The sequence below is a fragment of the Mytilus californianus genome, unplaced genomic scaffold, assembly GCF_021869535.1.
Source record: "Mytilus californianus isolate M0D057914Y unplaced genomic scaffold, xbMytCali1.0.p SCAF_8, whole genome shotgun sequence".
In the NCBI taxonomy this organism is placed as follows: Eukaryota; Metazoa; Mollusca; class Bivalvia; order Mytilida; family Mytilidae; genus Mytilus; species Mytilus californianus.
Window position 1 is genome coordinate 45,214,171 of NW_026262734.1, and position 25,112 is coordinate 45,239,282.

The following is a 25,112-nucleotide window of genomic DNA, read 5'->3' on the forward strand; positions in this document are numbered from 1 at the left end:
ATGATTACTTTCCGCTTCGCCCCAAAGCACACATCTTACTAGAATGAAGACTCTTCAACTCGTATCGATCCGGGAATAATGACTGTTACCTTGTGAACTAGTTCAAAATTGACTAATTATGTAGGTCTTGACAACACGAAGAGTTCATTTTCACATCACGTCAACGTATCTCGTCCTGTGTGTATGTAATATTTGCTACCGGACATTAATAACAATTCAATCAATCAATATTTTACGTATACTAGTAGATGAGAAGTTGGAACTCCTGTTATTATAAAAAAAAGTACACATTTTCCAGTACATGTATTACGGTTTTATTTATTTTACAAAATAATCTGTTACATAGATTCGATAATTCGAAGTCGTTTCTATATGGGCCGCCTATACGAATGGTTGATTGTAAAAGTATTTAAATCAATTGTTAATTCTAACTCGTTTTACTGGACTATTAGGTCATTCAATTTTAAAAAGAACTTTCTGTCCGAGTCGGACACTTATAATTAACTGCTGATTCTTGTTCGAAAGATACACCAAACTTTTATTACACGTATCTTCACTGTTATCATCTAGATATTGCCATACAACTGGTCGAATGCATATGCATTTGTTAATTAGCTGGCTAATTAAAAAACGCAGATCATGAAAAAGATCGTGATCAAAGTACCATTTCCTCTGAAAAAGTTCATTAATTTCAACTTCGAATATTCCTAACTACGTAAAATTCGAAATTCCCATCTCTCTCTAGTAGAGTTTACACACAAAATTTTTTAACATCTAAATACATATGTTAAGCAAAAAATATGAGAATGTGTCCACCAAGTATTTGGTATCCAATAATGTTTTTGCTAACAGAAACTCCACATATAGTATTGTGTTTATGTTTATTGTTTGTTCTTTTTAAATCTACTTTGCTCAATACAGATACTAGCATATGGAACAAATCTCCGTGATTTTAAAAGCTTTCACGTACAAAAAATGCAAACGACAATGTTAAGTCTTCATTCGACTCGAAGTTAAACAAATAGTTGACAAAAAAACCACAACAAAAATGTCCAAGTTTTATTTCGGTTGTGATTGTTTTGAAACGCTATATATGCGGAGCTTCCGGGGGCTTCGCCCCCCTGGCCCCCTACCAGGGCTTTGCCCTGGACCTACTGGGGGCCTTAGGTGGCCCCCAGGCCCCTCGTCCTTTAGTTTGTGATTCCACTTCATTAAGAAGGTAGCTACGCCCCTGTGCTGTTCCTTGTATTTTCTAATATTTTATACACATATGTTTCTTGATTATAAAAAAGTACTCACTTCAGCTTCTTAATTCAACAATTATAGTATGATCCAATTCTCTACATAAATATGCAAAACATAACAACATGAACGATGTTAAAAGATTTTTACTATTACTTGTTAAGATACTACACCCGATTTACACCATTATCCTATATTTTGACAGCAATTCATCTTGTTTACAAAATAATAACAATTACTGACCATTTAAATCACTTATTTTTGGATTTGAGCAGTGGACGGATAATAGTACTTAACTAGTTTATAAACGATCTAAATGTTATATGTCCAATTCAGCAACATGTAAAATACGTGTACATTAATGCATTGAAAAAAACTTATTCAATATCTTACACATGCGATTAATAATAAAAAAATTATGACATTGTTACTTTAACATTTTGACCTATTAAATATCTTTTTCTCTTGACACTTTTGATGTTGACCTAACAGTTACCCCTAAAAAGTTTACATTTTTCCAACTATATAGTTTTGTTATATGAATGTATTATTAAGCTTAAAAAGTACTAGTATGCGGAAGATAACAAAGTGATATTAAACCACATACGTCGAAGAGAAACTGACAACCCATGGCAAAATGCGAAAGACAAAAGACAAAGAAATCCACATACCACTATGCCTCCTTTTTATATACAGGGTGCCATACTTTTCTAGATGTATCTTTACATGAATTATTTGATTGAAGATAACATACAGTATCTGAAGGCTGAATTGAGAAACATGCATATACGAAGACATAGAATTCAAGACACGATATAGGCATAGAAAGTTATATATGCCAATACTAAAAGAATAATTTCAATTTCACTCCATGCGATGTTTATTTTATCCCCATGACAGAAAAATAACTCCTTAGGATTGTACACAACACACCAAAACACGTTGTTTTTAAACTGAAAGTGCCAAAAAGCATGCGGCTTAAAAAGTTGGCTTTTATTAGATCCTCTTCTGCACATTTTGGATATTTTCCTTGTCACTGTGTCTTTTTAAAATAAGCTCGCTAGATTTGTTAATGAGTGTTTTGCAAATTTAAAGTGTTCTGTGTTCTATGATACTATGACTATTTATGCTCGCAGTCCCCGGTGTTATCAGTCCTTCGGTACTGACATGATTTATAACCAAAACGTTCTAAAATTGTCCGTTTATGAATTTTGAAATTATAAAGACACTAATGTTTTATCTCCGTCAGGCAAAGTTGGCCTTGGATGGATTTGGCTTTTTCAGGTCCTTTTTTTGGTCATACAGCTCTTGAACTGTTTCGGTTCTTATACATCCGTGGCCTTTCAAATATTTGGCTTTACGCGTTCCTGATGAAGGTAAATCCAGAAAAGCGCTTCGTACGCATGACATTTATAAATTATAAAAATAAGGAGATGTGGTATGATTGCCAATTAGACAACTATCCATCAAAGTTCAAATGAAGTGGATGTAAGCAATTATAGGCAACCGTATGACCTCCAACAATGAGAAAAACCCATACCGTATAGTCGGCTATAAAAGGCCCCGACATGAAAAATATGAAACAATTCAATTGAGAAAACTAACGGCCTAATTTATAATTTATAAATGTTTTCAGTTTTTACAGCACTAGGTCGATACCGCTGCTGGTGGACTATCAGTTCCCCGAGGTATCATCAGCTCAGTAATCAGTACTTCGGTACTGACATGATTTATAACAAAACTTTCTGTTATTGTTCGTTTATAAATTTTGAAAATATAAAGAAACTAGGGTAACAACTCCCTCGGGCAAAATTGACCTCAGATGCATTTGGCTGTTTTTAGGTAAATTTTAACTTTCAAATATTCGGCTTTGGTCGTTCCTGATGAAGGTAAATCCAGAAAAAAAGCAATATATACATGCAATTTATAAAGTGTTGTTTTCATTTTGTATGGTATTTTATATTTTATATTCTATTTTTTTTATGGTATTTTATGTTTCAGTCATAGCTATCTTATTTACTAGTCTGTTAACAGAAGAATTGAATGCATATTTTGTAAGTTTTAATTAAAACGAAAAGAAAGAAAAAATAGAGAACTGACACTTTTTTAAGCAAATTCTGCATTCCTTTCATAATTAAGACAATTTTGTCCAATAGATAAGATGCGCGACACGTTCATAAAAACTCATTAAAGATACCAGCCTTATAATTTTGTACGTCAGACGAGAGTTTCGCCTACAAAAGACTCTTCAGTGTGGCTCAAATCAAATAAGTTAAAAGGTCAAATAAAGTACGAAGCTGAAAGAGAACTGAGGACTCAAAATTCCTGAAGATTTTACCAACTACAGCTAAGATAATCTATTCCCGAGCTAGAAAATTTTAAATTGCAGAGATTCCGTTTATTTATCCATGTATTCATTTTTTTTTTTGGCTTGAGCGTAAAGTCCTTGCAATTAATTGTTTAAAATTACACAAAAGACAGAGTTATAGGTATGATACTTCTCGATAGGTAATGCTACAACTCATGCAATAGCAAGCTAGACACTCAATTCTTCTAACGACTTCTTTACTATAAAAAGAAATAGTTCCTATTATTTTTCGGCTATTTTTCTTCGCTCAGTCTAAAAATAATTAATCAGCAGTATAACATAACACTAACAATATAGCTTTATATTTACAATAAATCATTAGATGACGAAGATTTCAACCTTGACATTTCAATTATTCTCGTTAAACTCGTCAAAACATCCTGTTTAAGATGCACTTGTATGAACCCTTTAAACGGAATTCGTTTACATGTATTTCTGGAAAATTGACAATTGTACTAAAGGAGTCATAATTTTTCCTCGAAGATGAAAGTAACCCTTTATTGGAAAGGAGTTTCATATCCTACACGTTACACTTTATGCATGTAAAAGGATAGGGAAGAGTGTGCAGTTTGTAAACTTATTTGGCAGTAGGTAAGATCATACATTTAGTTTGTTAACGTGTATTTAACATTCAGGTAATCATATTAAAATGACATTTGAGTTTTAATTCATCTTAACATAAGGGAAATATAATAATGTGTGTGTATGTGTGGTGGGTTGGGGGAAGTACTATTAAACAAGAACAATTTATTTGATATTCAAAACATGTTATCCGAAATCTTAAAATTAATTTCATGTTAATTTTTAACGCTTATTTATTTTACTATTTTATACGTATTTTGTGCGAAAATGCGTGTCAAAATTTAGTAGGTTTTTTTTATATTTGCTAATTGCAACAAAATTAGAATTGAATTGTTATCCTTATTGTTATTACTATAGATTAAAAAAAACAATTATGCAAATTTCGTGAAGAACAAATTACTTGTGTATTTTTGGAAGTTTGCAGTTTATATGGCAGTTCTGTTATTTTGAAACTGTTTGAAGGAATTTTAAACTTATGAACTTGCAGTTTGTTTAAGAGGTGATGGTCATATTTCAACGATGGGATGCAATTTGTCACAGATTATTTTCCAGAAACTAGTATGCAGATTTTGCTTACATTCTTTGATTTGGAGAATTGATACAATTTTAACTGAACTCATAAATTTTCCTTTACTATTTATAAAATAATTGCCAAATGAACAAAATTGTGTCATGAAGAAAGAGAAATAGTGTTAATACCCCCATCACACTAGGACCACGATTCCGCTACAACCTCAGAAATTATGAAAAATTTTGGAAGTCGTAGTAAGATCGTGGTGGTTGTGGTAAGTACGTGCCAAGGTCTTCATGATCTTGGAGGTCCCGACGAACTTTGAACATGCTCAAAACATTCGTAGTGCAGTCGTGGCCAACACTTGTCGTAGTTGAAGCGTAGGAAGGTCGTAGTTAGGACGTAGTAAGATCGGGATGGGCGTAGAAGCATTGTATTGGAAATCGTGGTGCAATCGGGAAGCCAATGGAAAAGATTTCGCTGCGACCTTACTACGATATAAGTACGCTGCTACTACGCGCTTGTCATCCTTAGTACGGCCTTACTACGATACTACTACGTCCTAGCCACGATAATTGCACCTCATTCTGTTGATATAAAAATAAACGGATGCAATAACTTCTACCTGTAGTTTCAACATGGACACACATGAGCAAAACCTACTTCTGTAATCTTTAATTCAGCTGCACTGTGTCGATTTTGGCTGGTCAGGCTACACTTGTAGGAGAAGACATACTAGACAGCTTAGGTCCTGTTGGGTGCACCCTTGGCTTTCTGTTGAAAGTAGACTCCAGTTTGGGCATTACGTCCGACTTATGGAAGAATTAAGGATGGAGGATCAACAGTCATTCTTTGATTTTTTAGGATGCCTCCAGAAATGTTTGATGAACTTTTGAACAGAGTAAGTCCTCGAATTCAAAAGATAGACACCCCATTCAGAAAGGCACTAAACTTCTGGCGATAGGTATCCAACCGTTCACTACGATTTCAGAGTCGCGCAATACCATAAGTACTTTTATTCCTGAGGTTTGCCAGGCAATTGTACAGGAATATAAAGATGAAGTCATATCCTGTCCAACAGAACCAAACGATTTTCAGAGAAGATGAAACGTGCCACACGCTTGTGGCGCACTCGATGGAAAGCAATTTGCTATTAGAAGGCCGCCTAAAAGCGGATCCTTGTTTCATAACTATAATGGTTTATTTTCATGAGTGCTCGTTTCCTTGGTGGATACAGACTACAATTTTTTATGGATAGATGTAGGAGGATATGGTTCCATGTCGGACGCCCAGGTTTACAACGCAACGCGGCAGAATTAACGGAGTGTTTTGAAGATAAGACTGTTGGATTTACAGAAACAGATTCCTTACCGAATGACGCTCTGAACATGTCATACTTCATCTTGGAGTGGATGACGACGCATTTGAGTTGAGAACTTATTTGATGAAGCCATATAATTCTAGAGCGTAGTGACAACCTATTGGAAGCGTAGTGGAGTCGTATTGAGATCGTAATGCGATCGGGAAGGTCTTGGTAGAAGCGTACGGAGATCGTGTAAGTCGTGGTAAGGTCTTATTAGACATAGCAAGAGCGTGACAAGATCGTAACTAGAACGTGTTACTTTCGAAGCGGAATCGTAGCAGGATCTTATCAGGATTATAGCAAGGTCGCGGTATGAACTTGAAAACTATGAAATATTGAATATTCAAGCCGACCATACCACGATGTCACCGCGATCTCACCGCGATCTTATTTTTTATTGACCGTAGTGGGATCTTCATGGTCTTGGTCTAGTGTGACGAGGGCTTTAATAACACACTGATTTTGTACTGAATATGTAAATGTTGGTTTTTCCCAAATTTAACATTTAAACATACAGATATTTTTAAACTAGCGTAAAACAGGATTTAAATTCCAATTCCAATATCAAAACAGTTTAGCTAAATATTATCTAATTGTAAATATTACACACTCCATCCAGTTTCGCAAAGCAACTTTATTGTGATAAGTCATGTGGAAAGCCAGTCCAAGGTGTGTCAGTGGCGCTGCCGTCAGTAAACTTCTACAGTGTACACTTTCCGACAAACCATGTAATGATTACGATTTCTGTGAAAGGCTGTGGACAGAAACTAAAGACACAAGGATGAAAGCATTAAACACCAACTTTGTTCAAGGTGTTAAAGGTGGAATGCTCCATCCAACGTCTTTTGGTAAGATAATTTAATCAAACAATTTAAAAAGCGCTTCGGGCGTCGGAAATTTATCAAGTGTTATGCTCAGTTAATTCGACTAACGCACGGTGTATTTTCAGAGGGACCTTACATATGATGTAATTATAATATTAAGTGGGTACCAATTTTCACAAAATCTTGGGACTAAAATATATCGTATGTTGATTATACTTTTTTATGACGTACAAGTAAAACAACTGGTTAGATCTTACAGCCCTTGGATGGTGTAAACTTCCCAAAAAAACGTGTATGAGGTAATGATGTATGACATATGGTGCAATGGTAGAAGGTGTATGGTGCTATGGTGTATGGTGTAATGGTGTAACGTGCGATCGGGAATGGTGTGAATGAATGGTGTACGACATTTAAAACTATGCAAAATATTGATAAGAACTGATTTTTAATTTTATACATTAATTTACAATATTGTGATCAAAATTCGTTTTTTGAAATAAATGAATAATTTTGTAGTCGCACGCTTTCTTTGAAATTAAATTGCATTATGGTGTAATGTGTAAGGTGTATGGTGCAAAGGTGTAACGTGTATGGTGTAATGGCACAGGGTGTATGATGTAATGTTCTATGGTGAATGATGTAATGGTGAATGGTGTTAGTGGGAAGTTTACACCATCCAAGGACTGTAGTTTACGTGATGAAAATGACTACTGTAAGGATTTAAGTGCAGGTTGGCACCCTCTGATTTTGGGGAAACGTTTAGTTTCCTAAGCAATCATCTTAAACAAAGAGGAGATCGTTGTCTTCATATTTGTTTATACAACATGACAATAAATGTCTGTGTGCTTTTTTCACATTTGTTTATACAATATGAAAGTAAATGTCTGTGTGCATATCTATTTCTAAACCGTTTTAAGAAGGCTATTTCACCAAGGTATCATATTGGAAAAATTGAGGTCATCTCTCCGAGAGTTAAACGAACGCCATAATTATTTGATCGTTATTGAATACCTATGTCACAAATGCTTACGGGTATGTTCTTAATATCGATGCCACAATCCAGTCCCCTATTCCTCGATTATGTAATCGCATAATGCGACTGAAACCGAACTTTACCTGCCATGAACAATATGACGGGTGTAACTAGTAGAGCAGTATCTGCCCAACCTTACGGAGCACCTGTAACCTGATATGTTATGATGCACATTGATAGCAGGGATTAGTTGTGGTGTTTTAATTCATGTGTACCCCATAGAAAAAATATATAGTTAAGTAATGTATAACTGCTTATTGTTGATGAAAAAAACACATCGAGTGTAACTTCTTGGTTATGGATTTGTTTTCCCTCGATCGATTTATGACTTTTGAACACCGGTATACTATTGTTGCCTTTATTTATGGCACTTATAATAACATATTACACAAATCAAATAGAAAAATACTGTTGATTTCATATATCAAAGTTGTATGTCAACAAAAATATTTAGAAATTTACATGGTAAATGAAGGATGAATGCAGACAAGGTGTTTTCTTCTTCTTGAAATTGACCTAAAATTCCTCATGGAAATTATCGGAATTCAGCAGGTTGGGACGAGATTTCCATGCGTACATCATATTTGTCTGATTCGTAGTGCATTCATAAGTTGTAAAATCCGCATAATTATATACTCGACAAACACCCAAAGGACAAGTTTAACTTTAGGCCAAATATGGCCTTGAATTTCAACTTTATCTTAAAATTTTTAAATTTCGATAATTTGGTTTTTAATGATCTATTTCAAAAGCATTACTTCTTTTTTAAAATAAATTCCTTTATAAGAGTACATTCTTGGCTTCAGCATCAGCACATTTTGGATATATTGTCAAAATACGATGATTTTGTGCATTGTTCGTAACTAAAAGCTAGAGGAAACCCTTGGCCGCAACCTAGGATCCAAAATGTTCTGTAGCCAAAAGTTGCCAATGTGATAATGAATCCATAGACACAAAAACTTTCTAGATCATTGGTGGCAGCCAAACTAAATTATGCAAAAAACTGTTAAGAATTATTGAAAATTTAACCAAAACTGATGTTACAACACAAATAATGCATACTTAAAGATTCAATACTTCGTCATTTTTAATGTGATGTGCCAAAAGGAAGTTATTTTGTATTGATAGTAATATCACAACTATTTCTATGTGAAATTTGTACTATTTTGGCCTGATTAAAAAAACATCAAAATCTTAGGGCCAATTTTAACCCTTCGTGAACCTACTCCTTTTCAGGTATTATGTTTATTATACAAGCATGCACGTACCTTGGTTATCCGAAACAACAGATTTAATGGATGAATTTGCTAAAATGAATTTTCAGAAAAAAATAAATCATTAATGTAGTTTTGCAGATGTAATATTCTTATACTAAATCTACAAAATTTCATTGAATTATGATTGATTTTTTTTTACTATTCATTTATACAAATTGGTAACTGGTTTCGAAAATCGCGCGTCTGGCGTACCAAAAATTATGAGCCTGGTATTTTTGAAGTTTTTTTACAACTACTGGGTCAATCAACCACCATGGATATCACCAGCACAGTAGTCAGTCCCTTTGTTTTGACATAAAATATCATTGATATGTTCATTTTCTGTCAGTTTACTGTTTATAAAATGTTAAATTATTGGAAACATTAATGTTTTTCTACCCCCAGGCATAGATTCCCTTAGCGGTATTTTGCGGAATTATCGGTTTTTAATGCATTTCCTCTTTTTATGTGATTTAGCCTTCCATCTGTTTTGATTCTGGCGCCACTGATGATTCTTATGTCGACGAAACACGCATCTGGCGTCCAAATATTATTAGCCTGGTATCTTAGTTGAGATTTACATGTTGATAGGAGACAATTTGCAATTGCCTTGCACAAGATATATCACAGATGCATATTTTATGAACAATAACCCTTTACAAAAATGAGATAATAAAAATAAAACGAATCTAGGAGAACAAAGCTAAATTGAAAGAAAATATTGAAAATATCAGCAAAGAAACATAGACAGCAAGTATATGTAGACCGGTTTATACGAATTCAAAATTTTCAATGTTTTGTTTTTCTCTTTTACTGTTAGTGTAATTTCTCTGTGTTTAGGGGCTTACACAGTGCAAGATGCAGTTTATTGCCAAAAAGCACAGGAATCTCTTTCAGTGGCTGCGAAACGAGAAGAAATGGGTCCATTAAAAATATTTTTAGAACATGAATCGACTGATTACAAAAGGTATTATTATAAGTATGCTTATTTTTAGCTTAAACTATCCATAAAACAATATTACTTTGCTACTAGTCTGAAATGTCATTTCTCTTTATCGATATACTTGTAAATTAATCCGACAGTAGTTTTCGATGTTTAAATCTCGTAAATCGATTAGGAAGAAGGAAATCAAGGCAATGAACAAAAACTGAGGGAATCGCATGAACTCATAAAGGAGCGAGACCGGATGCATCGACATTATAACCAATTTTTAACAAAAATACAGAATTCCAAGGTTAATTCAACAAGATGGAAGTCCATAAAACATATTAAAATCTAATTAAGACTATATCAACAAACGAAACGAATGGAACACAGCTGCCATATTACTGACTTTGTACAGCCTTTATATGCGTCTCATGCTATGCATGCATTGCCGTCATGCGAATTTACACTCAGTCAAAATGTCACAATCGAGAATAGGATACAATCGGTAAAATTTCAGAACACACGATTCTACTGGTAAGAAGACAAAAACATGTCGCTAGTTACATTTTGTAGTTGGGACACTGATACATCGTATTGGCCAATTCTTGATGGTGACCGTAACACTTATGTTGTGTCGATTTAAGTCAATCTTCCTCATAACTCTGTTAAAGCAGTTTTTCTGTTAGGAGCACACCCTATTAAAGAAGTCCGTATAGTGTGAACATGCACTAGCATAACAAATTAAATGAGAAATGTAAACGCCATACGATTGAGCAGAGGGTATTTTACTGCTAAGGAAAAGGAAGTTGACAATTGGAACGTTCAAATCATCACGTTCGTCATTGATTCTAGTTTGAAGTTCCCCACCTATGTCAATGTCGAGGAAAACATCAAGATATGAAGCAGGACTTCTAATATCGGTCGTATCCTTAATATTAGGTTCTCTGAAATATATATATGATGTAAGCACACATTGAAATGGACTCATTAAAAAATTAGACATATTCTAATATCAAGAAAATTAACTTGGTCGGTTTTGACTGTCCTGCTTTATTCCATATTCTGGTCGTTTTTTTAAATGAAAGGGTGTATAATAAAGATGGCGAAGATACCGAAGGGGAGATAACTTACTCCATTGCTAAAAATAAAAACGAGGAATAAGACTGACATCAGTCCACACACAGCTAAACAAAAAGTAAAAACAATAAATCGAACCACACCAAATAACTCACATTTTCCAGAAGGGTCAGCAATGTCTGCTCCACTAGTGACACTATTTTCGTCAGAACCCAGATGTGTTTGAACAGCTTGTTATTTAGCCGATTGGTAACAAAGTTTGGATAAATTAAACTAATTTGAGGGCCGTTTAGAATCGTTGTTCCAACCATTATTTGATATTGTAGTCAATGGTACTAAAATCACTAATTATGGGAAAAAACAGTCAATAATCAATTTGGAAAATATCTCGTGGTAGACCAATTCTTACCATTCTCTGGATATTTTGAGAATACCTATTTAGAATTATGGCTGATGATAACAACCACCATTTAACAAAAAAATTGTTAAGGGCGAATTGCTACAAAATTTGGATACATATTTCATTTTTTATTAAGCATTACAGGAATATGGTGGATTACTCAAACAATTTTAGACATGGGTACTACTCTGACCCGGAAACGAAAAATATGCACAAAAATCATTCAAAAAACTATTCGGGAGAATTGGCAATGTATAAAGCGGCTCACGAATTATGACTTCAAACATGTCTACCACTATTACTAAAATAGAAAAAAAAATATTATATATCTTAAATAAACAAAATTTTAATTGTGTGAAGTTCAAATTGCTGCCAAACTGCAACTAATACCTTAATGAAAGTTTTTTATGAAGTTTTATAAACCGATGATCATCAAACATGGCTTTCATTGATATCAAATTGTCAAACTTGGACAATCAAGGAAAACAATTTCTAATTGCCATCAAATATGGACGCCACTGTATTGTTAAAATGTAGAAAACTTGACATAAAATTCAATGAGAAATTATAAAAAAAATCCTTGAATATAACAATTGCTTCCAATTATTTTTTTTATATATAAAACCGTTACGATAACTTCAAACTGGCCCCACTATTATTGAAGACAGAAAGTTAAACAAAATAAGATCAACAATAAAAGGGGCGATTGCTATAAAACTTTGGGTAATTGATATGTTTATTATATCATGTGATTATATTGTCCAAGTTTGATATTTTGATATCCATGAAGGCAATGTTTGATGATTTGTTTTTTTCTCTCACTCAAATGAAGTAGGTCTCAATCAAAGTTGAAATACAATTATAAAGCCACTCTTCAAAAAACATACTTGGTGTTTTCTATCAAAACAACATATTATCTATTAATCTCCAGACATTTATGATTGGAAATTTCACAAAGTATTGTCCATGTGAACCTACATCGCTAATGTTTCGATTGCTCCTTCTTATTTTTGGATTATGCTCACGCGATGTAAAAGCAAACAATCAACGAAGAAACTTGTAAAACCACTGCATCAATCAAAAAGTGATTTTTGTCCACAGTAAAACTTTGAATAAGTCGTTTATTTCAAAAAGATGATTTCAGTCGACTATTTAACTTTTTTAAATTGCCTCTTCGTATCTCCTTTCTTTGTAAAAATTGGACACGAAAGATAACGAAGGGATATTCAAACTCATAAGTCGAAAACAAACTGAAAATGCCATGGCCAAATAAGAAACACGACCCAAAGACAAACAACAGTACACAAAACACAACATCTAAAACTAAAGACTGAAAAAGACGAACCGCACCAAATACCGGGGTGTTCTCAGGTGCTCCGAAAGGGTAAGCAGATCCTGCTCGACATGTGGCACCCGTCATGTTGCGCATGTAACTTTGTAACCTAACTTTAGAGCAAAAGGTCTCATTTCACTAAGTATAGCTGATGGCTTTTATTAAATGTTTAAACAATGCAAACATTTGTCAAGTTTTAAGATATTTCACCCCATTTTAAATACACGTAGTTCCTATTATTTTTATACCAAGTTTACGTGTTTATACCGCAACTTGTCATATTCTTAGTGACATGGCAAGATACCTTAAAAATCGCTTTTATTCCAGCTATTACGAAGATTTATTTGACAAATGGCATATAAGAGATGGAAAGGCCATCGATTTGGGAAAAGAATGTCAAGAATATGTTGATACTGTGGCGGATGTGGCATCTAAGGATGATGCATATTACATGTTAGTTGCATTGATTCCATGCGGACGTTTGTGGCCATGGCTTGGACAACAATTGACTGCAGCAAGGGTATCTACAGTTTATTCCTAATATAAAGATTCCTGTTTACGTTTTCATGTCCAATTTGCAGATAAAATAAACTGATTGACGTATACTCTACATCTCATTTTTTTTATAGTCGTATTTCAACGTACACGTGAACTCTCTCCTCATTCTTTTGTACTTAAGCGTATATTCATAAGAAAATTTTATCCACCGTAAAAAATCTTTCTGCAGAGAAAACATCATGCAAAATCAATTATTATATATATGAAATAAGTATTTAATATAATGCGATAGTCTAGAACCTTTTTTTTGTCGAAAATATGTTTTTTGAAAGAAGAACAGACGCAGAAAGATTCTAATTATTCCAAACAGATTGTGATAAACGGTATAAGTAGCTGGTATTGGTCGCTATAAAGTTGATATATAGTCAATTTGAAAATAACACTTTGTAAATTTGTTTACACCGAAACCCTATGATATAAAAAAAAAATAAATGGGTCATGCTGATATAAATAGTGTAAAATAAATCATTAGAGCAAATTGACAACTTTTTTTTTAAATGTTTTGTTAAATTCTTATTGTCTAAAATTGAATAATATTATGCATATGGAAATTATCTATGATGTTGGAATAATTTATTTTCCTACCTTCAGAGTTATCAAATTGTAAATGCATACTTGGATTTTAATGATTTTTCCCCTTTACTGCTTTTGAAAAAATCTCTTACATTGTTTCTAGCATACATTATAGACGTACGCGTACATTGTTATATCATTAGAAAATGATTTCTATATGTTTTGTGCACCAGCCGATTCACAATGAATTATACTGCCTTCTGAAAAGAAAAGAAGTCTTTCTATGATATTTTCTTTTTTAATTGTAGCATAATTTTGGGGCATACACTGACTGGGTCAATTCAAATTTTGATCCTACTTATGAAGGATATAAGAAGTTGGAGGTCCGTGTAAATGCTGCTTTTTCAAAGCAAGAAATAGATGAAAAGAAGGCTCTGAGTATCTATTCCAAATGCATGAATGGCGAAGCTAGCTTTTTTGGTTCTGTACCGATATGAAGACATTCAGCTGTTTTTTTTACTCATCATATGAAGATGAAAAATACAAAGAAACTGTAAATCAGATTAAATAATAAAGGTGGAATAGAATTTGTGTGTTTCTATATGACTATCGCTAATGTTAGATGGTCAATGGAAAAAGACGTTTGTTTACATAGGCCAATTAAAATTAATTGATAGATTTTCATCCCCGCCCGCTCCTCTGGAATCACCCCGCCCCGATTTTTTTTATATTTTCAAAAATTATCGATTTCCGGAATTTGTTTATTTCCGTTACCGGTAAACACGGCGATAATTTTGTTTTATTCAAAACTTTCTGTTGCAAAATTCGGGTTTTCTAGCCTGGGATTCTGGCTCACTGCTCGACAGTCCTACCGACGAAGTATAAGATTGGGTCAGGACAAAAGTTTATGGTTTTTCAGAATGTAAAGGACTATGAATAATCTCATTATTCGTACACCAAAATGAAAATAACGTAACTTCATTTGTTCAATTATCATTTTTTAGAAAGTTTTAAACCAATCTCAGCGTTTTGGTGTACGCTTTTGAAAATATTATCCAGAAAGCATTAGATACAGAAACGGCGAAATTCGAGTAATTTAACAAGCATAATTAAGTCGATATGTTTTTTCTGCGATTCTATGATGACCACATTATCTTCCGGTATGTCACAAATTTCAGTGATTAGAAAACCTTGAATTTATTATTCATGTTATTTATCATGTTTATACTATGACTTTGTGTTAGGAAATTTGGATTGCGAAATATACCCAAAGTGAGGCTATAGAAAATCGTACCACTCATTGGTATAAAAAACATAACTGGAATGAAGAAATTGACACAAGTAGCCAATTCAGCGAATTATAGTCACTTCGTCACCTGGTTCAATCGGCACCTGGTCAAATCGGCACCTGTTATAATCAATTCGACACCTAGCCAAATCGGGACCTGGTTCATCTGGCTCCCGAGGTAGTTATTTCGGCACCCATAATTAACATTTTGTTTTGCAAGTTTCCAATGTTATAAACAATGGGGCCATAATATCTGTTCCTATTGGAACTTATATTATAAAGGAACCTCTATTTCGTGACAACAGGAAATCACTAGTACACATGGGTTATAAGATTGGTGTCAATATTATTCATTTTATACAAGTAGACAGGCAATGCAGATAAAAACAATTTAAATTACAATGATTAATGTAGTTTTTATCCCCATCTGTGGATTAAACAACAGCTGGTGTAATGGCTTCGTTGTTTAATTTTTTTTTTTAATCATAAAAGATCAAAAACCTCCTGAAAATTGTTAAAACAACAAACGGGTTATTGTTTGTAATTGATATAAGTTCATAAGTTTTTAAAGTGTTAACAAATCAAAACATTATTAAAAGAGTATGGAGTAAACGTCAAACAAAAATCCAACTAGTGATTAATTGTGTACTCCTACTGCTTAATTACATATGCTGAGGTCTTACCAATGAACGAAATGAACCTCTGAAATTTTAAGTTCTGCCAAAAAACAAATATATAAAAAAACGAAAAACTATCTCAAATAAAAAGGAAAGAAAACGGTAAAAGGTGCTAGTTGAATTAACAAATGCCGAAATGACTTTAAATAGGTGCCATTTTGAATAGATGTCGATTTGACTTGTACCTCAAGCGAATGCTGGACTATACCAATCAACGGAACGAATAGATAACAATTGTCGTATTCCTGACTTGGTATGGGTTTGTATATTACAATAGATAACAATTGTCGTATTCTTGACTTGGTACGGGCTTGTATATTACAATAGATAACAATTGTCGTATTCCTGACTTGGTACGGGCTTGTATATTACAATAGATAACAATTGTCGTATTCCTGACTTGGTACGGGCTTGTATATTACTATGAAATTGACAATATAAAAACGGACATGGTGACTGTATTATGAACAAAATTTTACAGGGAACTGTTATATAACATATTTTTAAAGTGTCAGTTTTCTTGTTTTGTACAAAGGTTTGTTAATTTCCGCCACAATAACAAGAAGGAAATTATATTTACACATAAGAAAATGAAAACAACACATCATAACTTTCAGGCTTCCGCGCTTCTCTGGATTTTCCTTCATCAGGAATATAAGCCGAAGGATGTATAAGAACCGAAACTGTTGAAGAGCTATATGTCCAAAAAAGACCTAATAGCCAGATCCATATACGGTCAACTTTGCCTGAGGGAGTTGCAATCTTACTTTAAAAAAAAAATTTTAAACCTAAAAGTTACATATATAACTTAATAAATAAGAAATAATAGGTTACAGTAGTACGTCGTGGTATACTGTAGACTTTCATGATAATGTATTGGTGAATTTCCTTTTAGTATATACTGGTATTTGTCGTATTTTCTAACGTATACCACCACTAGAAAACAAACAATAACAAAAAAACTAAAAACTAAAACGACAATGGCAAACATAGTTGTAACACAACCGCAAAAATTAGATGCAACATCCCGTCTGCAAGAAGCCAAGGCATATGCATTTTTTTTTATCAAATATTTGTTTATTCTCAATCTACGAAAGTTGACGGTCGTGTTATTCTGTCTTTGCGGTCGTCCGCCTTATAGTTTGTCCGTCCTGTATTAGGTAAAAGCTTTGGTTTAAGGTATGTTAAAGTTTTGGTTCAGGGTAGCTTTTGGTCAAAACAACTTTAAACTAAATACACATGCTCATTTGAAATTAACTGTTTAATATATATACTAAATTAGGTTTCGACCCAGATTTTACGATTCACTGAACATGGAAATATGATAGTTTAAAGCTTTGGTTTAAGGTGGGTTGAAAATTAAAGGTAGGTTAAAGTTTTGGTTAAGGTCAAATAAACTTGAAACTAAGTACACATGTTCCTTATTTCGTTAACTTTTTAATTATATGCCAAATGAGAGACTTGGTGAAGAGTTAATGGTTCACAGAACATGCAAGTGCGAGCGGGGTATGGTATCCTATTGACATATATTCTTGATTTCAATACAAAACATATTTAGTGTGTTTATATAGATTCTACCAATGCATCGAATGTGATACGATATTTCTCCACCCGAGGCTTGTCGAGTATCGTATTTCACGAGATTCGGTGGTGGAACCTGTTCCTCTAATGATTTATTTATTTGTTATATGTAGACAAACTTTATCTTTCCTTTTCAATGATCTGCAAAAAGACGTGTTCTTATGTGACATCATCAACCATGGTCGCATTTTTATGTGATGTCACAATAGGAAATTCAGAGGAAAGCAAGAAAGTTTTACGTCATAAATGAATTATGACCAACGAAGAACTGAGATCAAACGAACCACACGTTGATTAAGAAAAATAATCAACCGGTCGAGAAAAGGATAAATTGGCTAAGAATTAGAGAAATGTTTTTACCTATTAATCCAGTTCTATATCCTTTTGATTTTGCTTGTTCTGCAATTGCAACTTCGCTTTGTGGCAATCCTGCTGAACTTGCAAGAAATAAAATTATTCCAATTATTGATGGAGGTGTAGGTACCATTCTTGTGAAATATTATTTAGTTTATGTAACCATACCTTATACCTTATACTAGACAAGTATTACCCAAACTCTAGAGATTAAACATGACTACTTCAATCTTTTGTAAAACACAATTTTTTAATTCAAAAGTTTTGCAACTTAGTATAGCTCTTTGTTTGCTCACATGGTGATCCTTCTCTTGACTCTTTTAGAACAAGCGACGTGAATTATTAAGTGTGCACATATACCACGTTAAATAAAACAAGTAGTTAGATATGATTCTTCATACATCACAATTCGAATGAGGGAGGTTGTTGGTTCGAACCTTTAGGGGGGAGGGGTCCAATCAAAGACTTGAGAATTGGTATTTGCTGCTTTTCTGCGGAGCACGCGGCTATCGGCTCATAGTCAGATTAATGTATCCGGATAGGGTGACATGTTTTCCTGTCGATTGTTACCTTGTGAACAAGCACGTTAAACATTTCTTGATCAGCATGTCGGTCTAGAACAAATCAGAGTTTATATTCATATCACATTATCATGTTCTTTGTCCTGAGATGCATTTAATTTTCCACTGGATGTTAAACAGCCATTCATCCATCTATCCATCCATCACAACCCTCAGTGGATGTCATGTCTTTAATTCTTCGTATATTCAGGTCCTACATATATATAAATATATCAAAAACACTATAAAGAATCGGTAACATCAATGGTCATCATACATGGTTGAACTGTAGGCGTTTGCTCTAAAGTTCATTTAATTACATCCCTACCTGTTCGGGAAGGATATCGTCCGATGTCGTCCTAAATATAGAATTCTCTGACGATGTTAAAGGGGCATTAGCTGTCAAATTCATGTACACCAATTTGACTCAAATTCTCATATTTGATTTATAACATACGTATATCCAAATTACAGTAAGTCTGAAATAAACAATTAACATGCATGGACGATTATATATATATCAACATTTCGTGTGTATTTTAGTCTAAACACCACCTAATTAATCATCGAGATGACTTCCGAAAACTGCCGATGGTCACATAACCCGATATCAACATAAACATGAATATAAATAGATTGCGACCACGTGGATTGGATTTTTCTAGGTCTGTTTGATTTCATGTTACAGGTTAAATAAATAAGTTAATCATCGTTTTTACTTGTTTAAGAATGATTGTTTTGTGGATCGAATCAGTCAACGAAATGGTTCACCTTTGTTTCACTTTCAATGTTGACATTCTTCTCCTTTAAATGTCTGAACACGTCTAATACATGCGTAACCAATCTCTAGGTAAGGGGTTAAATTGAAGGTCACATGAATACGGATTCAATGAGGTCGAATTATTCACTTGGAAGTGAATAATTCATCAGTGATGTTTCTTCGCTTTTTTTTGACAAAATTGAACTAAACTGCCTGCTGTTAGACTCGCATAAACTAGTAAATTATTTATACCATCAACTATACGTCCACGGAATAGCCTTGATGCTTCAACTCGTGAAGCAGAAACAATAGGAAAACTTTAAACGAAACTAAAAAACTTAAATCCCAATATTAATAAATACATGCCGAAACAATATGAGTTTTGAAGTCGCAAACTCAATATTATTCTTAACCAACTTCGATGTTCTGCTTACTTTTAAAATTATGATATGTATAGAGTTAATATCATTTCTGATCCGTCTAGCCGCTGCGGTGTGTATCGCGCAGGTTCGCATCATTTCTTTTTTAAACGTATATTTTATTCAGAAATACGAAGTAAGCTTTTTGGAAAATTTTAACTCATAATAACTGTCCATTAAATATACAACTATTACTCAGGAGAAAAATTAAAATATCTTTAAACATGTGTTTGAGTTTATTAGAAGGTCGAACAGATTCCTTATTGTTTAGATAGTTAAACATGACCACACACAGTTATTTTTTTTCGTTGTTATGTTTTGTGTTCTATCTTTTTTTTTCTTCCTCTTCTTTTGCACCGCTTACATTTTCTGTCCAATTTATACAAATGTTGTAATGATATGTAATGTATGCATGCTGTTATATATTTATTGTTTAATAGGTTAAACGGAGAAGACTTCATATACTTTCCTAAATTCATTTGTACATGAATTCTTATGATTGTAGATAACATATAGTATCTGAAGACTGAATTAAGACCTGAATCTCAATTTAAATTAATTAAAAAATTAGTAAATTCCAGGTCCGAATGACCTACGTTATATGCAAGATTGAAAGTAGGTGAGTGTCTGGGATCTGATCTTGGGCGTGCAAAATAAGTTATGAAAAAGTCATCATAGACACGAAGCTCATACATACATTCCCATCCAAAAAAAAACTGTCTTCTTCAAACTCTTAATACCAAGAAGCCTACAGTATGAAAAGTTGGTTATTTGCATTGATCCTCTTCTGCAAATTTTAGATAACATATAGCATCTGAAGCCCCAATTTAGACCCCAATCTCAATTTACATTTATTAGCGTAAACTCCAGGTCCGAATGACCTACTTTATTTGCAAGATTGAGGTTGGTGAGTGTCTGAGATCTGAACTTGGGCGTGCAATATATAAGTTATGAAAAAGACATCAAAGACACGAAGCTTATACATATATTCCCATCCCAAAAAACCGTTGTCTTTAAATTCATAAAACAAAGAAGCCTACGTTTTGAAAAGTTGGTTATTTGCATCGATCCACTTCTGCAAATTTTAGATATTTACATGACACTGTGTCTTTTTAAAATGTCTTCGCTAAATTTGCTTATGAGTGTTTGCTAATTTAAAACGTGTGTTTGTTACTATGATTATTTTATTGTATTTTATATTTCATAGCTATCATATTATCCTATGTTAAATTATATCTATACACAGAAAAATTGAACGCATAGTGATTCCGTATATGATTGATTGATTGATTGTTGGTTGCTTAACGTCCAGTGGCAAATATTTCATGCATATTCAGGACCAGAACAAATTAACAACAAATACAATAGGTAGGTTCTGTAAGAGGGGCGTCCGGGATTAAGGTCGGTGAAATTTAGAGTGCCACGGGAAATGAGGGTATATTGGATAGGGACAGAAATTTAGCCTTGCAACAGGTCAGCTACGGACCCCTCAAAGAGTTGTTGGAAGGGTTCTTAACGTACAAAGAGCGTGGCACTCTCTTTACACGAGGCATCGGATTTAACGTCCCCATTCTGACCGGACGTGGCTGCAAATTTGTACATCCCGCACAGCCAAACGGACGCCCCACTTTAGCAAGGGTTTTACTGCCGGTCGGAGGAAGACCAATGGTGACCATACTTCTATTCCCCAGTCACCCTTGGGGATGATTCCGTATATGTATCCCTGGCAATCATACCAATATTCTATTTTTTTTTAAATGTATATTTTTTCTATTGTAATTCCTTGCATCTACCTGTTTTAGTGTACACAAAAGACCGACGTGATAGATATGCTACTTCTAGACGGGCAATGCTACAAAAAATTGAAAACAACATGTTTAATAATTTCATACGTCCGAAGCGCTTTTCTGGATTTACCTTCAAGTTCAAAGCCAAACATTTGAAATCCGAGGGATGTATAAATACCGAAACAGTTGAAGCGCTATATGACAAAAATACATAAAACAAATAGTCAAATTCATCTAAGGTCAACTTTGCCAAAGGGAGTTGAAACCTTAGTTTCTTTATAATTTCAAAATTTATAAACGGACAATTTTAGAAAGGTTTGTTATAAATCATGTCAGTACCGAAGTACTGACTACTGAGCTGATGATACAACTTGTACAGTAACAAGCATATTGGACGAAACTGGACATTCGATTCTTTTAACGACTTATTTTCCTTCAAAAAATATATCCTATTTTTTCCAGCCTAATTCTTTCCTAAGTCTAAAAATGAATAGTAAGCCTTTAGACTAAGAAGTATAACTTATCACTAAAAACCGAGTTTTATATATACATGTACAATAAACCATAAGATGACGAAGATTTGGACCTTGACATTTTCAAGTATTCATGTTTAGCTCGTCAAAACATCCTCTTAAAACACACTTTTATAAATCCTGTTAACGGATTTTGCTTACATCACTTTGTAGAAAATTGACATTTCTTCGGAAGGAGTCATAATATTTCTTAGAAAAACGAAAGTAATCCTACGTAAGTTGGATATGAGTCTCATTTCCTACAAGTGTATGCGTACAAAAGGATCGGAATATATTCCCAGTCTGTAAACTTGTTTAGTAAAAGGTAAGGATATTTATTTAGTGTGTTAGAGGTACATGTACTAAGTATTCAGTTAAACATTTAAAATATGAAATGTTAATGGATATAGTACAATTTATATTTATTATATAACAAGTGTGGACACAGATCAGTGTGGACAGTATGATTGGATGTTTGACAGTGTTTTATATGACAAAAGGAGTTCTATGTTTTATGTTTTCTATGTATTAACTGTGTTGCACAATGACAACCAACATGAGCATTAGGGGTGTTGTTTGTGTAATATTTAGTTTTTCATGTTCAACAGATACTAATTGCATTAATTACTAAATGATTATGATAGAATATATATGTTCCACATCTTTGATTTTGGATACATTTTGTAGCTAGGAGAGGAACACACAATTGGTTCATTTTTTTCTTAATGTGATTTTTTTTTATATGGGAGATGGTATCTGAGAACATGTATTTGCTTACTATTTGTATGGTTCTATTTATATTACTTTGTGGGGGATTGTCAGTATCATAAGTAAAAGATTTCGGTTAAATGTGGAAATTGTTTCTCAGTTTAGAAGACATTTAATGTTTTTCAGTAATGACAATGCCTGACATGATGATTGGGGCTAGATGAGCTAGAAAGTGAATTTCTGTGTTATTTTTTATTAATTCTTTGAAAATATCTCCTCCAAAGCTGGTCAAAGCAAAAAAAAAGTTTTGACCAGTATGAAAATGATATCAACAAAAGAACCTTTGTGAGCATGCTTCAAAGACTCATAACTAACTACAGAAGTCATATGATAAAATGTCAAGTGGGTATTATGAACATCTACTTAATATGTCTAAATATCTAAAAAGTTTTAGTATTCAATATGAAAAAGCTATTGCAAAAGTATTCTCTTTTCAGTTTTTTTGTTATATGGATACAAATATAAGTGATACCAATACAGTAAGGCAGTTTTGTTATGGTATGAAAGTGTAGTAACTAACATTTACTGTTAATTCACACAAATTAAGAAATAAACAAATGAATGATAAATGTTGAACATGTACAATGAAATATATTTTAGAAATCGATTAGGCCAGATAGGCCTTATAAATTCTGATCTTTTTCTTAACATACTGAATGACCATTTACACTCAGAACTGAGTCACCAGTAGGCAGTACAGATGTAAAAAAAAAAATAAATGTGGATAGTGTCCACATGTGGACACAGATGATGCCCCCACTTGCATATCATATAGTTATAAAGGGACATAACTGAAGTGGTAAAAGTGACGCTACCTAAATTTGAACTTGATCCTAGTTTTGTGGTAATAAGCATTGTGTGCAAGTCTCATAACATTTGGTTGAGGCTAACTTAAGTAGAGAACAGAAACTAAAAATTCAGCAATTTCTATTTGTAAACACGCAATAAATAATTATAACTCTAGAACGGTTGTGTATAAGTTTTATAACATTTGGAAGTTAGAGAACGGAAACGAAAAATTCAGCAATTTTTATGTTTATAAAGGGACATAACTCAAGAATGGTAAAAGTGTTGCCACCAAATTTCGTACTTAATCTGTATTATGTAGTAATAAGCATTGTGTATAAGTTTCATAACATTTGATTGAGGCAAACTAAAGTTAGAAAACGGAAACAAAAAATTTGTACTTGATCTTAGTTTTGTGGTAATGAATATTGTGTATAGGTTTCATAATGTTTGGTTGGGGCAAACTTAAGTTACAGAATGGAAACTAAAAATTTTGCAATCTTTCAATTTATAAAGGGGCATAACTCAATAATGATTAAAGTGACACTACCCAAATTCAACTTGATTTGTGTTTTATCAGTGGAAGTCAAAATTAAACATTGCATTGTATAAAGCATTGAATGTAGCTGATTCAACTATAATCATGGACAAAGGAAGATAACTCCAATTAAAAAATTACTTGATATTTAGAAGAAAATAAAAATTTTGAAATTTTTCCATTTCTTAAGGGGCATAACTCTAGAATGGTTAAAGTGACGCCACCAAAATTCATACTTGATCTGTGTTTTGTGGTAATAAGCATTGTGTATAAGTTTCATAACAGTTGGTTGAGGCAAACTTAAGTTAGAAAACAGAAACGAAAAATTCAGCAATTTTTCCATTTGTAAAGGGGCATAACTCTAGAACGGTAAAAGTTACAAAACCAAAATTCATACTGGATCTGTGTTTTGTGGTAATAAGCATTGTGTATAAGTTTCATAACATTTGGTTGAGGCAAACTAAAGTTAGAGAATGGAAATGATAAATTCAGCAATTTTCCATTTGTAAAGGGGCATAACTCTAGAACGGTAAAAGTGACGCCACCAAAATTCAAACTTGATCTGTGTTTTGTGGTAATAAGCATTGTGTATAAGTTTCATAACATTTGGTTGAGGCAAACTAAAGTTAGAGAACGGAAACCAATTTTGGGACGTACGTACGTACAGACGGACAAGGGTAAAACTTAATGCCCCCTATGATACGGCTGGGGCATAATAAAATGTAACAAAAGAACCTAGCATCATATTGCTAGTAGCGCCAGTAGCATTGTTTGGTGAATTTGTGCTTCTTTTTTTTAGTTTGGCTAATGGACAAAAAATCTAAATAAAATGCTTTTATCTCCCTATTACTTACATTGTTCATAGAATGGATACTACTTTGACAATTCCTTGTACATGAGAGTTGTCTGTCAAATCTTTATTTCACAAAGAATGAATTGCATAACAATGAACTGAGCTCAAAGCAAAGCACTTTAATAATACACTTAGACAATGAGCTCAATCCAGTGATATACTTTGTACTACAGGTCCTTCATGAACATCCTACATGTACTGGCCAAAACCATATCTCACAAACATGCCATACTACATGGTT

At 33.3% G+C, this 25,112-nt stretch overlaps 1 protein-coding gene across 5 annotated transcripts in view; it reads left to right on the forward strand.

The window, feature by feature from the left end:
* The first annotated feature begins 3,975 nt into the window (after positions 1-3,975).
* Positions 3,976-25,112, forward strand: part of LOC127712709 (thiamine biosynthesis multifunctional protein ThiED-like) — a 33,107-nt gene continuing 11,970 nt past the window's right edge. Inside the window, exons 1-5 of one of the 5 annotated variants that reach the window (XM_052219311.1) lie at positions 3,989-4,201; positions 6,686-6,914; positions 10,020-10,158; positions 13,245-13,437; positions 14,297-14,575. In XM_052219311.1, the coding sequence (XP_052075271.1) occupies positions 6,716-6,914; positions 10,020-10,158; positions 13,245-13,437; positions 14,297-14,485 (720 nt within the window). In that variant the 5' untranslated portion in view covers positions 3,989-4,201; positions 6,686-6,715 and the 3' untranslated portion in view covers positions 14,486-14,575. Of the gene's footprint in view, positions 4,202-6,685; positions 6,915-10,019; positions 10,159-13,244; positions 13,438-14,296; positions 14,576-22,100; positions 22,252-25,112 lie in introns of those variants that run through there. The other 4 variants (XM_052219307.1, XM_052219308.1, XM_052219309.1 and 1 more) reach the window with 4 other exon arrangements.